Source organism: Silurus meridionalis, chromosome 20 (assembly GCF_014805685.1).
Source record: "Silurus meridionalis isolate SWU-2019-XX chromosome 20, ASM1480568v1, whole genome shotgun sequence".
Taxonomy (NCBI): Eukaryota; Metazoa; Chordata; class Actinopteri; order Siluriformes; family Siluridae; genus Silurus; species Silurus meridionalis.
In genome coordinates, this window is record NC_060903.1 from 8,635,752 (window position 1) to 8,651,433 (window position 15,682).

The window sequence follows — 15,682 nt, forward strand, 5'->3', positions numbered from 1 at the left end:
GACGGAGCTTTAAGATTTATGCTAAAATTGTGTTAAACGGAGTGAGAGGGGGAAAAAAAAATTGTGTGTGTGTGTATGTGAGAGAGACTGCTGACCCAAGCCATGCCTCTATGCAGATCAAAAGATATTCCAGGAAAGAATCTGCATTTAAATGCAACACTGTCACTGGAGCCAACTGTAGCGATCCATTTACCAAATGAAATGATTATACAGGGTTTATCTGCTCCATGCTGATGTGACAGGAAGTGTGAGGTGTAGCTTTATCTCCCCCTTTCTTATAGGAGCTCTAATGAAACCATTCATGAAATAATGCTTTCTCTGAAAGTAAGCTGCAGTTAGTCACGGTGTGTGTGTGTGTTTATAAAACAAAAATCATTGTGACACTCGCTGGGAATCTATAGTGCTTAGTTTCAAAACGAAGGCACCAGAATAGCAGGATGTTTTTTCTCATTTTTTTATGCACAAAAAAAAACTCTGCATAAAAACAATAACTAAATAAATAACTAAATATATACATGCATACATACATACATACATATATTCATAACTAGCCAAAAAACACCCAACCAACTAACCAAAACAAATTATTATAACAATAGTTATAACAACAATCGAAAACAGAATCATTTTGTACTGAATTCCACTAATGCATTTGAATTGTCTTTTATATTTCAGTAGGCAGATTTAAAAATAAATCAGGATCTAGATTTTGTTCCCTAATGAGCAAACCAGAATTTGAGTCTCTAAGACAACACAAGGAAGAACTTGTGCTCTTGTGCTTGACATCGAATTACCCCAGCCAGGTGTGATTGTCTATTATTTGCATCACTCCATATTTTCAAGCTTTACTCACAGTGCCAGAACACTGGTTCTCAGTGTAGTGTATCAGAATCAGAATCAGAATCAGGTTTATTGGCCAAGTGTGTTGACACACCCAAGGAATTTGGTTCCAGCTGTTAGTGACTTAAAAGTACAGACATAAACAAAACCTATACATGACAAAACAGACAAGACAAGACAAAAACAGACTATACAATACAAGACAATACAGACAATGTGAGACAGTATAGACAGTGTGTGTATTATGTGAATTATATCGAATCAGTTTGAAATTGTATTGTGTTAATCATAACCTGCTTTCATGTAAAAATACATACACTACTCTGACTTTCACACTGATAAGCATTTTCCACCAATCTGTTTCCACAAGGTTGGAGGCCCACAACCGAAAAGGATGCGGGAGAATTACATTTTACTTGGAGACCTAAACTTGTTCCTGCATTACAATGCCTCAAGCTCTATGAATAAATGGTTTACATGGGTTGGAGTGGAACATATTAAGAGGCCTGCTAGAGAGCTTTCAACCCTATTGAACATGTTTGGTCTGATTTGGAATGCTGTCTTTTGGGAAGATTGTAGGTTATTATAAAAGCAAATATAAAGAGTAAATGTGGAGCAAGAATTTTAAAAAGCACCTATGAATTTTATTCTCAGGTGTTCACCATCTTGTCCATATAGTATATGTACATCAAATTGTCATAGAAATATAAATCAATTCGGATGATATATTACTGTTATAATTATGTAGAAAAGATCCACGTTTCTCTTTTGATGTTATTGTCTATAGATGCAATTGAGCAATGTGTTGTTCTAGATGAGTGTTCAGAGTAACTTTATGGATGTTGATTTGATAACCACTATCTGAAATTGAGGAAAATTTAAAGTTGTAAGCATTTCAGATATTTGGTATTGTCCTAATTTAGTGTGTTCGGTGTGTGAATCCGAGTCCTGGCCTCCGGTTTGACCAGGTGGTCATGCCATGCTGCATAGGGCTGGCATGAAAGGTGAAGGGAAGTGGCACACGTACGCCTCTCTAGGGAGCAGATCCCGAGCCAGCCTTGCCATGTGTACATCTCCGAGAGTGTGTGTTGTTCAGAGTGTTGCTCTCTTAAGCATGAATGAAATGCAGTTGGAGCTTCTGTGCTGGGAGATGATGCCAGCCCCATGCATGCAACCTTCCCACTGCTCCCAGATTGCACGCTGAGACCCCCTGTCTGTCCATACTGGCTCAGGTTCCTATTCGCCAGCCGCCATCGAGCCCTCCCGCGATGGGAGTTGTTTTGCTAATCCCTATTTGACTGACAGCAGGAGAGGGGCACACTTAGCTTGAGGTATCTCAGTAAGACGGAGTGCTGCCAGGGACACAGCAGGAAACAGTGCGACATGTGTCTCATACTGCTGCCACCCCGCTATTATAACACATCCTTCTCCAAATGACATTTTTGTTTTATTTAGTAAAAAGTTCATCTGCCTAATACGCAACCGCTCTCTAAAGCATTCATCGATATGTTATGCCTTTGAGGTATTATTCTTTTAGACGGATCTTTAAAGCTCTCTACATCTACTGCATCATGTCCCATATGGTCCAATCTTCCTGATTACTGCTGAGTTCAGCCATTACTGAACCCAGCAGGCTCCGTGGACAGTGGGCATACTCTGTAATGAAAATGGCTCCAGCTCATTTTAGGACCGTATGTTATTCTGAGATCTAATGTCTCCTTTTCCTTCTCTCTCTCTCTCGCTCTATTTCTGTCCGTATTTCCTAGAGCTTACTTTCCAGCCATGATGAATGCCCTTTACCTGAACTCTCTTTCAACAAATAACTTCTGATAATTTTTTGTTGTATTTTGAATAAAATGTTACAATGAACTAATTTGTTATTGGTACTAGTAGAAACTGGGCTACTCCATTTAAGTGTTTTTTTTTTATACTCTAACACACAAAACTCTTCCTCAGAGCTCAATCAATTTCTAATGAGACGAATCAAATGCACTGAAACACACATCTGAAAGGTTCCAAAATCTACAGCAGCATGGCCGTTAATTACCACAACGTATGCTCCTTGTAAATTAATATCAATATCCCCATTAAGATGTTTGGGAATGTTGAGACAAATTAAAACCTGAAAAAGTCTTAATAAGGTGCTCAGTTTCCAAAAAGCTGCCAAAACTGCTTCAGTGCAGCTGGGCAGATACTGTACAAGCCTATTGAGCTGTTCTAATATCATCTAAAATCTTGAAGGAGTTTTGTTTTGTAATATTTTTCACAATGTAGCATAGGCAAGTCATCTTAGCAAGTAATAATAAACTAGATCGATCTGGATGAAAGTTTGTGGACACCTGACAATAGAATTTTCCTTTTTTTTATCATTCCATTTCACACTTAGAACCTGTTTTGCTCTTATAGTAATCTCAAGTCTTCTTAGAAGATGTTCCACTAGTTTTTTGAGTATGCTTCTGGAGATTTGTGCTCATTCAATTACAAGACACGGTTACTGTGTTTATTGTCTTCTTGTCAGGTTGCTTTTAGTTAGTTTTTTTTGCACTAAATGTTAACCTTTGTGTTGTTACTTTAGAGTTCTGTGTAGTTCTGTCTTCCTTTTTGATCATTTATGTTGTCTGACGTAGCACCTTGGTCCTGGGGAAGCGTTGTTTCGCTTCACTGTGTACTGCACTGTATATGGTTGGAATGACAATAAAGTCTTGACTTGTATTAAAGGCACAAGCAAAAATCAAGTAATGATGTAAAGTGAAGAGGTCTGGGATGAAGTTAGTGTTCCAATTCATCGCAAATATGTTCAGTATGGTTAGGGTTGAAGCTTTGTTGCAGGCCACGCAAGATCTTCCACTCCAAACCATCCTAGTTGAAGTGAAGGTTTAGATTTAGTGCTACAGAACACAAAAGGCATCATAAACGTCTGTGCCTTAAACTTTGAGGTAATATTTTGTGGTAGAAGCTGGTATAGCTGGAAAAGTAGTGTTTTCTCAGTACCTTTGTCCATATAGTATACCTCAAATATAGTCAAATGTGAGTATAGTCTTATTACTATAAATCCAAGATGTACAAGAAATACTAGATTCTGGGAAGTGGAAGCTCATTGGTTAAAGTGTTGGCCTTCTGATCGGAAGGTCATGAGTTTAAACCCCAGCACCACCAAGCTGCCACTGTTGGGCCTTTGGACAAGGCCTTTAACCTTCTGTTCAAGATTTCTAAATGAAATAGAAAATGAAGTCACTTTGGATAAGAGTCTCTACCAAATGCCATAAATGTAAATGTAGATCTGTTTGACTATATTCAAGATATATTCAACACTTTATGGATAAAAGCTTTGGGACATATGACTTTTTACAGTAGCTTTCCAAATTGTTATATAAAATATTTCTGCTTCTTAACACTATTGAAGGTCATGGTTTGCACTGTAGATTGGTTTTAAAACATGTGGATGGATGTGGCCTCATTTTCAATTGTCACACAATGTTCAATGTTTCATCATGGGATGAAGCTGAGTGACTAAGTTTTAGTTTCAGCAAAATGCTTCCACAGTGTGATTTCCTTTTAATTTGTCTGCCGTTTGTGTTTTCCGTGTTGTCGTACTCAGATTACACCGCACTTTGAGTGGTACACATCGAATGAGGTCATTCCATGGGCCAGTCAGAAAACAGCTCAGCATGCTACTGACAGCAGTTATTTATTGATGGCAGTTAGGCCAGTGTTTGGCTCTGGATAATGCATTATTGATGTTATGAAGTTGTCATGGGCTTTAAGAGGTGTGTCGAGGTGTGTGTGTGTGTGTGTGTGCAGGTTTGTGTTTTCAAGTCAATTTCCAATGATTCACTGGATAAATCTTTGACCTGTCCATTACATGAATGTACCGTATTTTTCGGACTATAAGCCGCTACTTTTTTCCCACGCTTTGAACCCCGCGTCTTAAACAACAAAGTGGCTAATTTATAGATTTTTTCCAGCGTTTTTCCCGGATTCACAAACTTCAAGCCAAAAAACTGAGACCCATAACATTAGACCAATGAAATTGGGGAACGGGTTCGGGTGAACCAATGAAACTCTTTATATTAAATCAGATGCACTCCCACTGAATCAGGCCGCACCACATCATAAATATGGATGATGTTCCTCTGAGGTTTGACCTGCTGCCCACTCACTAACTCCAGTTGCAACAGAAATCATATAAGCACAGACAGGTTTCCAAAACTGCTTTTTTATTTTTCTTGGCAACAGTGTTACGGGTTAGTCAAAGAAACTTAGAACTGAGCATCAGAAAATAATAAGGACATATTCCTCGGTCTTCCACACATGCAGTAATACCGGAAAAATGCGGCGGAAGGCTATTCCCAAAATGCCGCTCTGCTCTTAAAGGAGCATATTTCACCCGTTACACCGTGTAACAGACACTGTCTTTCGTTAAAGCCTGTGTAAAGTTCATTAGTTTCAGTGTAGACTTAAGCCTGCGGCTTATAGACAGGTGCGGCTTATTTATTAATGTTTGTCAAATTCACTGGGTGTGGCTTATATATGGGTGCGCTTTATAGTCCGGAAATTACGGTACATATTTTTGGAAAATTATCATTTTTCTCTTTGTCACCTTTAATTTCATATTGTTTTATTATTACACCCTTTTGTGGAGGCAGTAGAATCTGATATCCTCTGAACTGCTCCTGCATCCAGCATGTCTGCGCTACAGATTTTTGATAGGACGGGTGAAAGTGTTATTTAAAGCAGTGGTTCTGCTTCATCATCAATCCACACATAAAAATTGTCGTGTTTGTAATTTTTCGTTTTGGAACTTGGCCATGCTGGTGGTGTTTTTTTTGCTTCCTACATTTTGCATTTTCTCCCTTCTCAATATGCACGCTCATAATGTTATTCTTGAGGCATTTGAAATAACAGTTTATGCAAAACTGTCACTGGGCCTGGGTGCACTTGTGAGTGGTTTTTCAAATGACTTTTTACATTTTTATGTGGAAGGAGATATTTTCGAAAGCACTGGTCATGTGAACAGTATATTATTTTATTCTTTTTTATTTTATTTTTTTGTTAGCAGGAAAATGATGATGATGATGATGATGATGATGATGATGATGACATCTGGCAGGACATGCCTAATACAATCATTTTCATTCTGCCCCTAGAGCTAGATGAAATTGAAAATAAAGTGCAAGCAAATCAAAATTAATAGCCAGCCAGCCAGCCAGCTAGATAGCTAGCTAGCTAGCTAGCTAAATAGATAGATAGATAGATAGATAGATAGATAGATAGATAGATAGATAGATAGATAGATAGATAGATAGATAGATAGATAGATAGATATTGGAGATTTATTGAGTTTCTTTTGGTCAAATTTAATTAGAAATCCCTGTTCCAATTCACACTGCAGTCTGGAATTTAATCTAGAGGTTAGGGCATGCGCTTGTCTTCTACATTTAGAGCACATTGTGCCGACATTGTGGGTTGTTGTTGAACACCGTTAGCAGATGAATGTTCCATTTGGCCAGGGATCATTTCTACATTTGGGTCTCTAACTGAATCTCATTTATGCAGAACAAAGGGTGGGTTTGAAACACACCCTAGGTCAAGACATCGTGACAATGTGCTCGGATTAGACACAAGCCAGTTAATCAAAAATTAATTATCTCCGGTATGAAAAGGAAAAAAGAAAACACTTTGCAGTCATGTTGCATTCTGTCAGGATGCTCGGCCGATGTTTTTATAGCATTTAAAACCATTCTAGACAATTGACGTGCACTTTTTTGTATCAGCATAAACCAATTTCATGCTATTTTTCTAACTGAACCAGATTATTTACAAAGAAATTGTCTGACTCATAAGATGTGTGCTGAATCTGTACATAGCACGACGATTAGGTTTATAGATTCATTTTTTCTATCTGCCATCTTGCTTTGGTAGTCATGACAAGCACTCTCCACTTCCCCATCTCTCTTTTTTCATTTTCTGGCTGTTTTTTCTGTACTTTATTCCTTCTTTTTTCATTACTGAGTGTAATGTGGAGTAAAGTCGACTCAGTGGAGCAATCTGTCACAGAGAAGTCGAGTCAGATTTGCAGTGAAAGCCTCATGCCACTTTTGGAGGAGAGAGAGAAATATGGAAACCTAACCCTCAACACTCTTTCTCTCCCCCTCTCTCTATGTGTGTGTGTGTGTGTGTGTGTGTGTGTGTGTGTGTGTATGTGAGACTGTTGCTCTTTCTCTGTATTCTCTGTATGTGTCTTGCTCAATTGTCTATTTGTCTGTCCATATGTCTGTCTCTTTCTTGTTATCTGAGAGACCTGATATCTTCTAGATGTCATATTAGCTTTCGCTGCATGACAGCGGCAGGGAAAGAGCAAAGGCAGAGAGTGAGTGAGTGAGAGAGAGAGAGAGAGAGAGAGAGAGAGAGAGAGAGAGAGATGCGTCTAAACTATTACAAATAGCAGGCTACATCAGCCTCAGGCAGAGCCATTACTGCATCAACAAGGAATGCTGGCTAGAGCTGACACTACCAGCTGAACATCTCTCTCTCTCTCTCTCTCTCTCTCTCTCTCTCTCTCTCTCTCTGTCTCTCTGTCTCTCTTTGTCTCTCTCTTTCACACACACACACACACACACACACACACACACACACACACACACACACACACACAGATCTATACGGTATATATATAGTGTTCTAACCTTATATGTATATGGGTTGCCAGGTATTTCACTGTGGCTATAGATATACACATATATTCAGCATGCATTTACTTTACTTTTTAACTATTTTATTATTATTTCCCTACAATAGTAGTGACAGTACTTTTACTTATATATATATATATATATATATATATATATATATATATATATATATATATATATATATATATATATATATATATATTATTATTATTATTATTATTATGTTATTTATTATATGACAACAGTTTTTATTCACTATTAAATTACATTATAACAAAAAAGAACAAAAATTGCAAGGCTTTTACTCTTCCTTTGGATTGTTTCTTTTTCTCTTTTTCAAGGGGAATTGTACATGTATTGTAAACAACAAAAATTGTGAATTACAATTGTGAAATATTTTTTTTTTTATTTACTACTTTAAATTCAATACAATAATAAAATAGTTTTTAAAAATAGTTTTTCAAACATTTTTATGTCATTTATTAGTACAATCTCTGTTTTGAAATGATACTCCGATCATTCGAGCCACTCTCTCTATCTCAACTATCAGATCATTTTATTATATGACAACAGTTTTTTATTCACTATTAAATGACTGTTATCATTGCCACTGAAGACTCCTTTGCTAATTTAAATAAACTTCTTAATAACAGCTATAGGATTAAAAGATGTATTGTTTGTTTTTTTGGATTTACTCACAGTGACACAGTGGTAAATGACATGAATAGCAACTTCTTGTACAATTGTTGTTTCATTTGTTTTGTTTGTTTTAAGGGAATTGATTTCTTATTGAGAAAAACCTAAAAGACAAACCTAATTCACATTTCTGTTGGAGCTGCTGCTCTGCCGGTCCTCTGCCGGTTCTTTTATCAATTCCAGCATTGCAGTGAATTTGACAAAGACTCCAGGGAATTGTTTCTTGTGAGACATCAGTTTTCTTTTATTTAGGACTGAATAGACACTTCACTGCAGTTTTGCTGCAGTTTCGCTGCTTATGGTCCGCAGTTTATCTTATAATGAAAGACTTTTTCGCAGACTATGCACAGATTTGTGTTTAACTAATAGCAACAACTGCATTTCTAAATAGTATAAAAACTGCAATTTTGTTCACAATAAATTATATATATATATAACTTTCTGCCTGTATGTTTCTCTATATGTCTCTCTTGGCTTTCATGTTGTATCTCTCTCTCTCTCTCTCTCTCTCTCTCTCTCTCTCTCTCTCTTCCTGTGCATCTATCACTCCATGTCTCTATGTTTCTATGTTGGTGTTTTTCTATTTGTCTTTTTGCTTCTTTCACTCTGCATCCTCCACCCTCTCTTTTTTCTCACTTTCTTACTGCCTTACACTTCATCTCTATGTCAGTGCCTCTTTCTCTCTCTCTCTCTCTCTTTCTCTCTCTCTCTCTTTCTCTCTCTCTCTCTCTCTCTCTCTCTCTCTCTCTCTCTCTCTCTCTCTCTCTCATTTTGCATGCATATTTAATTCCTACTTATTATTTCCCGTAATTATTTTTCAGATGCGTGTGTACATTGCATTCCAAAATGGAAACATTATTAGAAACAGTCAAATTTTCTTATCCTACAGGACAGAATGATCTATTTGCGAAGCATTGAGCAGATTTCTTTTTTTGTTTGGCCCTCTTTTCTTTCATTTCAGTACAAGTGCATTTCCCTCTTGGGAAATGGACCTACACATTTATTTCACACAATGTTATTGCGCTGTGAAGCAATAAAAGCAGAAAAGGGTTGTTTTTGCTTATTTGTTCAAATCTTTTTTTCTTTCAGTGACACTAAAGTAATAATGCATTCATGTATAAAAGACCATGATGCAGTTCTGTTATAGGCTTAGGCCAAAAAAAAAAAAAAAAGAAAATCATAAGCTAAAATTAATTTAGAAACACTTTTCTGTTTGTATTTCCCCTTTCAGCTTCATTTCCTTCATTGTATAGGCTATCTACTTCAGTTTAGGTAAATTTGTAGCTATGAATGCTTGATAGTGTACCGGATTGGCTTGGAATTGAACATTTAGTTTAATAAAACTAAATGTCTCTCCTTTCCTCAATTCAAATTGATTTAGTTTGAGATTGATTTGTTCGAATTACTGTAATATAGTATTGACAACGTTGAATGTTTCAGGAAGAAAAACACACAATGTTTTTGTTGTTGTTTGTCTTGTGAGTGTGTGCCTTCTATAGGTCAGGGGCACAGTTATAAGGGTGGGGCAAGGCGTGGCGGAAGAGGCTGGTGCTTGCGCATAGCATTCATTGATCATAATGCACAAGTCTCCTGAAGTCAAGCTAAATATCAGTAATTTACCATGAAGTTATGCCCTTCTCTTTTTTTTTTTTTTTTTTACTGGTAACCTCAGTAGTGGTGAGCAAGCAAAAGGAGCAATGTAGGAGCATTCACAAGTACAACTAGTGTTCTTGGTGAGTGATACAGGGCCTGCTGGGAAGTGTAGTTCCTGTCCTGTAACTGCTACCCTGACACCAAACATGAAGACATGAGATTGCACTATGTTGATGCTCTACTTACTCTGAAGTATCACATACTTAATCTGGACGGGACTGATGAAAAGTGAGGAAGGCTTTGGGTCTCCAAAAACAGCATTTTCTGCTTAGTTTATATATACCTTTATTAAATGCGTACTCTCACTCGGTGTCCAACTCATTGTACCTCTCCCAAAGCTCTCATCCATCCCCCTTTTATCTCTTCCAACTGGCTCTATTATGCCTAATATATAAAGATTTACAGCTTTGCATTCAATTGAGGCTAGTCTAATTATTGTGCAGTTCTTACTCAATTTAATTGTTGATTCTGGTATTAACTTTTTCAATACAAAAAATGTATAAATATTGATTAACATGCATGCTGTAGTGAAGAGCATAGTGACCTATATTCAACATTTGATCAGCTTTTATTTGTTTCTTTCCTTTATTTATTTTGTTCGGATTTCATTTAATTAAGAATATAAATATTACCCTGGTATCTAAATAAAACATACAGCATGTAGTACAGCTTGTGGATCATGCAATTAAATGCAACCCCAAAACAAAATAATACAGCAACAGAAGCCATGATGCAAAGACAGGAAGAGAAAATAGTTCACCTTCCACCGTGACAACCTGGGGATCATTTAAAAGTCCACAATACTGAATGCATTTTATTATACATAGATACATATATACATCATGGTTTAATCCAAAGCTTGGTTTATTGATTCTAGCTTTCTTCTTGGTTTTCTGGTTCCCTCTCACCTCCCCAAAACAAATTATTCTTACTTATATGAACATTTGTGTAAAGCCTTCTATGACATATTCTTGACTCATGCCCAGGTTTCTCAGTATAGGCTCCAGATTGACTTTAAGATCTGATAGATGAGTGAAAGATACTAATGATAAATGGATGAATGAATGCATTGATCAGAAGTTTTACAAGTCAGAAATGAATAACCTGGAATTCAGCTATCAGTGCAGCATCCAGAAAGCCTTTCAATTCTAAAGCTAAAACATGAAGCTAAAAATCTGAGAAAGAAAAAAAAACAGGGCCAAGATCTAACAATTGGACGAAAGTCCATTAATCAGTGTGTAACGTAGCTGGATTTGCTGTTAAATGTTCACAGCTGCTGTAGATTTGCTGTCATTTTGAAAATCTCATAGGTGAAAATATTGCTGTGTGTCTATGGGACTGATTTGCTTTGTGGTCATGCTTGTTTTCTGCCTCGCTATGGCAGTAATGGTTCATATTAAGCCGATGTAGATGCGACTGCTGGCCATGACAGAGCTAACAGATTGCTGATTGTTTTATGAAACATTATGAGTAAGTGAGTATGCACATGAACATTCTTTATTAGGAAGAGCAGCATGAGTAGGGCCTAATGTTATACTTGCACAAGTGGCCATGGGGACAAAGTTCTGCCAGTGAAATTATGCTTTACACGGCCTCAACATAGTGAAGAAGATACTGGAACACACACTTTCTATGTCTATTGGTTTAGGGAAATATTGAATTGATGCATTGCATCAAGAGTAATGTCAATTTATCATTTCCCAAACATTGGAAAATACATATTTCTGAAATCTTATTGTATTTTTCAACAATTACAATTTTAATCTATAAGTTTCATGAGATCTATATGTTTTTCTTGCAATTTTGCACCATCCATAAATTATTTTATTATTACACTACTGTCTATTCTACCCATATTTATTCTGTATACTATATCATACAACCATTCATATATGTACATATGTATATCATGTTTGAGCATGCTATATTTGCACAATCTTTGCACATATACTGTATATTACTTATATATACCATATCTTATTACCTTCTGCACCTTCTGTACATTATTCACTTTCATCCCTGTACATATGGACCCATACCCTCATTTAACATATTATTTAATGTAAGCAGGTCACTTCTGGAAGGATGCTAACTGCATTTCATTGGCAATGACAATAAAGTTTAATCTAATCTAATCTTATCTTAAGTAGGATATTGTAAGCATAACAATCAGTATTTTGAGACAAAATAAAATCAGCTTTTGAATTTTTTTCTTTTTCTCTATTTTTTTTTTTTTTTACTAGGAACTAATGGAGGTTAACTCAACGGTACTGAGGACTCAAACCAACACAGTTCGCGTGGACGGTCTCAGGCCCGGCACGGTCTATGTGGTACAGGTTCGAGCCAGAACAGTGGCTGGATTCGGCAAATACAGCAACAAGATGTGCTTTCAAACTCTCACAGATGGTAAGGATTACCATGGCAATGCATGTGTGTGTGTGTGTGTGTGTGTGTGTGTGTGTGTGTGTGTGTGTGTGTGTGTGTGTGTGTGTGTGTTTGTGTGCGTTTGGGGGTAGTTTAAAGTGGGAGGATGATGCATGTACATGTACGAAGGGGTTCTACTGACACATTTTTAAATCTTGGAGTCGATTAGAGGAAGTTGTAGTTTTCTGGGGAATTAAATATAAATTTCATGATCAGCTGAATGTATGGACCATGTTTCAACATTATGGTGTAGTCTGTTTGTCATATTGAGCCTAGAGAGCAATTCTTTTCGGTCCATAATGGCTCAGTTAATTGTCTTTTCATCAAAATCATTTAAAAACAAATGTGACCATACACAAGTGTGATGAATTACCACATATAAATGTTGTTGTGTTTCTTATTTATGTGTGTGTGTGTGTGTGTGTGTGTGTGTGTGTGTGTGTGTGTGTGTGTGTATATATGTGTGGGCTGACCATCTGATGAATCAGGTGATGTGCCTGGTGAGGTTACTTTTCTCCTTCATCAATCCATCGTTATCTTTCTGGCTTGTGTTCAATACTAGAATACAAGTTATTTAGGGTGCTAATCACTATCCTCACTAGCAAAAGAATCATCATGCACTACATTGTATAGCTTAAGCTATCTCCATTCCACAGGCAGCTGAAGAACTACGGTAGCCAGCTGATTAAGCAGTACACTCCAAGTCTTGCAGACTGTATACAGGAAATATTCCTTTCTACTGTGCACATGTGCAGGCAAGAATTTAATAAAGACACAGCTACATCATTGAAAAACAAAAGAGGAAAGTCAAAATCACAGTAACAGGACTATGAAGGGAGCACTGAGTAATCTTTATGGCATTACCAAATATTTATAGTGCCTGGATTAAATTTAAGTCATTCTTCCACTCGTTACCTATTCGATTATTCATATCTACATAAACTACATATTCTACATATCTACATTCGATTATTCATATCTACATAAAAAATGTGCCATTCTGTATGCTGGTCCTGGGCACTCCAATGTCAAAAATGATCCAAGGCAACATGGCAAATAAATGGATGAACCCTTTGATGCGCAAGTTATGCAAACTCCTTCTAATGCACATCATGGGTCTAAAATGAACCGCACTTATTTTATTCCATGCTTGACTGGGCTTTTTCTTTTAAATCACTTTATTTCTGCATTTAAAATGTCTGGATCTATGGATTCTACCATTCGGGAATAATGAAAATATCGTAATTTCAATGACCACAAATTGTTATTATTATTATTTTTCCCTACGTTTTGTGTTACTAGATTAAGATAAAATACTGAAGAATGTAAAGTAGAGATTACCACAGTCACCACCTGGTATGTGTAGTTTCATTCCTAGACCTCCACAGAAACACTGCACATGTTCCGGGTGGGTTAATTGAATGGTTTCTGAATTCATAGGCTTTTCTCTCTTTAACGCACTCATTCTATCTCTTGGGGGGTTTGATTAATGAAGGTGTAGACTGGCATGTCTTGCCAATTCTTAGCTGCCAGAGACACACACACACATGGTGCCAGGGACACTGAAGATCACACACTGGATGCAGAGAGGCTGAGCGCTGCAGGCCTGTTACGTCCTATGGTTGGCAAGCCGATGAAGCCAAGTACACAGCACACACTAGAAGGAAAATGTGCTTATCAACATTCTTGACACAGCATGTGTTAAATATAACTATGTCTCCGCTGGTACACAGAGAGCACTGGTGAGCGCACACACAACCCAGCTTGTCTTCTACCACCCAGTCACTTAATACTTGAGAAGAAAGCACCTTCTATACAGCAAACAAGGATACACACAAGAAAGAAAAAGATATCGTTAGATATTAGTAACTACCACACTTTATTCTGAGTCAATATGAAGATGCATCGGTGTGTTTGTTCCCTTTAGGTGGATGAAGCTTACTTCTATAGATTCTTATTTGATTTAAAAGGTCATGGAAGATTGACAGGCACTGTATTGTAAGTGTGTGTGTGTGTGTGTGTGTGTGTGTGTGTGTGTGTGTGTGTGTGTGTGTGTGTGTGTGTGAGAGAGAGAGAGAGCGAGTGAGATACACAGCCTATAGATAAAATTGTCATCCTAAAGCAAAAGAAATATGCATTCACCCACATACACACACCTCCACCTTCTCTCTTAGCCAGTGGGATACATGTGATAGAACCGCTACATAAAGTAAAAGTGAAGAAGAATCTTCACGTAGAAGATAAACAGCTCAGGGTCAGCTGGTCTAAAAGGTTACATTTTTGACATCCACATCAATTATTTGCTGTTAACAAATGTTTTGAACTGGATTGCTTGTGATTTTTGATGGAACCAAGTACAAAATCCAGTGGTTTAATAAAAATAAATAAACAAGCACTTGGGATGATTTCTTACTAGACCAGTCATCATTAGCAGTAGTTGGAAAGGTGCACATGAAATACAGGCAAACATTAATGAATGTGAACAAGGTGAGTTGTTTACTCAACTCTTTGAATCTATTCACATTTCTTTCTTTGTCAGACTATTAATCGATACCAACTATTGTGACCAGCTGTCATTAGATGATCTCTTTACTGTGTATGTGTATACGTATAACTATAACCAGTGTTGGGCAGTATCGTGTTACTAGTAACGCAGTTACTTTTGACGGTAACCAATACTGTAACGCGTTACTTTTTAAATAAAGTAACTCTGTTACCGTTACCGTATGGTGCGTTGTCCGTTACTTTTTTAAATGAATGAATTTTGGCTGAAGTGTAGACTACAGCCTAACCTGTTTATAGCAGCGTCGCATTGTAGGATTGGAGGATGAACCACTGTAAACACGAAGAAGACGCACTGTGGGCGTGTTTCCGTTTATTCAGGTCTGTGCGGCAGTAATGGCGAGTCGAGGCGAGAGCAAGACGAGTTTCTCAAAGTCGAAATATGCTCATTATTTCACTTTATTTGAGCATAAAAACAAAAACTTTTAGTCACATGTAAGCTGTGTCTTTCTGGTTCGAAGGTCGTGTCTACTGCGATAAACAGCAACTCCAATCTGTCGAAGCTCCTCCAGGACCTCAATGCCTCAACGAAGCTAGAAGCTAACCTGGTGTTATGTTGTACCTTGTTGATAGTTTTAATACTTAAGCTGTGAAAGGAACATTTTTAAGAGCTCAACACAACAGCTTTTATGATGCAGAAGCCACTTTAGTTTTTGATTCTGAATATATTATTCAGCTTGTTTTGTTATTTATTTCAGAAATCCTTGTGATATGTTCAGTTACTTTTTGAATGAAGTAACTAGTAACTGTATCTAGTTACTATTTTTTTGTAACTAGCACAACAATGACTGTAACTTTATGTAGTATAGTTTTCA

General features: G+C 37.0%; 1 protein-coding gene across 1 annotated transcript in view; it reads left to right on the forward strand.

Moving 5' to 3' along the window:
- The window catches only part of LOC124402813 (ephrin type-B receptor 1-B), a 320,170-nt gene that overhangs the window by 249,702 nt on the left and 54,786 nt on the right, over nt 1-15,682 (forward strand). The window contains exon 7 of the mRNA XM_046876081.1: nt 12,125-12,287. Within this exon, the coding sequence (XP_046732037.1) occupies nt 12,125-12,287 (163 nt within the window). The remainder of the gene's footprint in view (nt 1-12,124; nt 12,288-15,682) is intronic.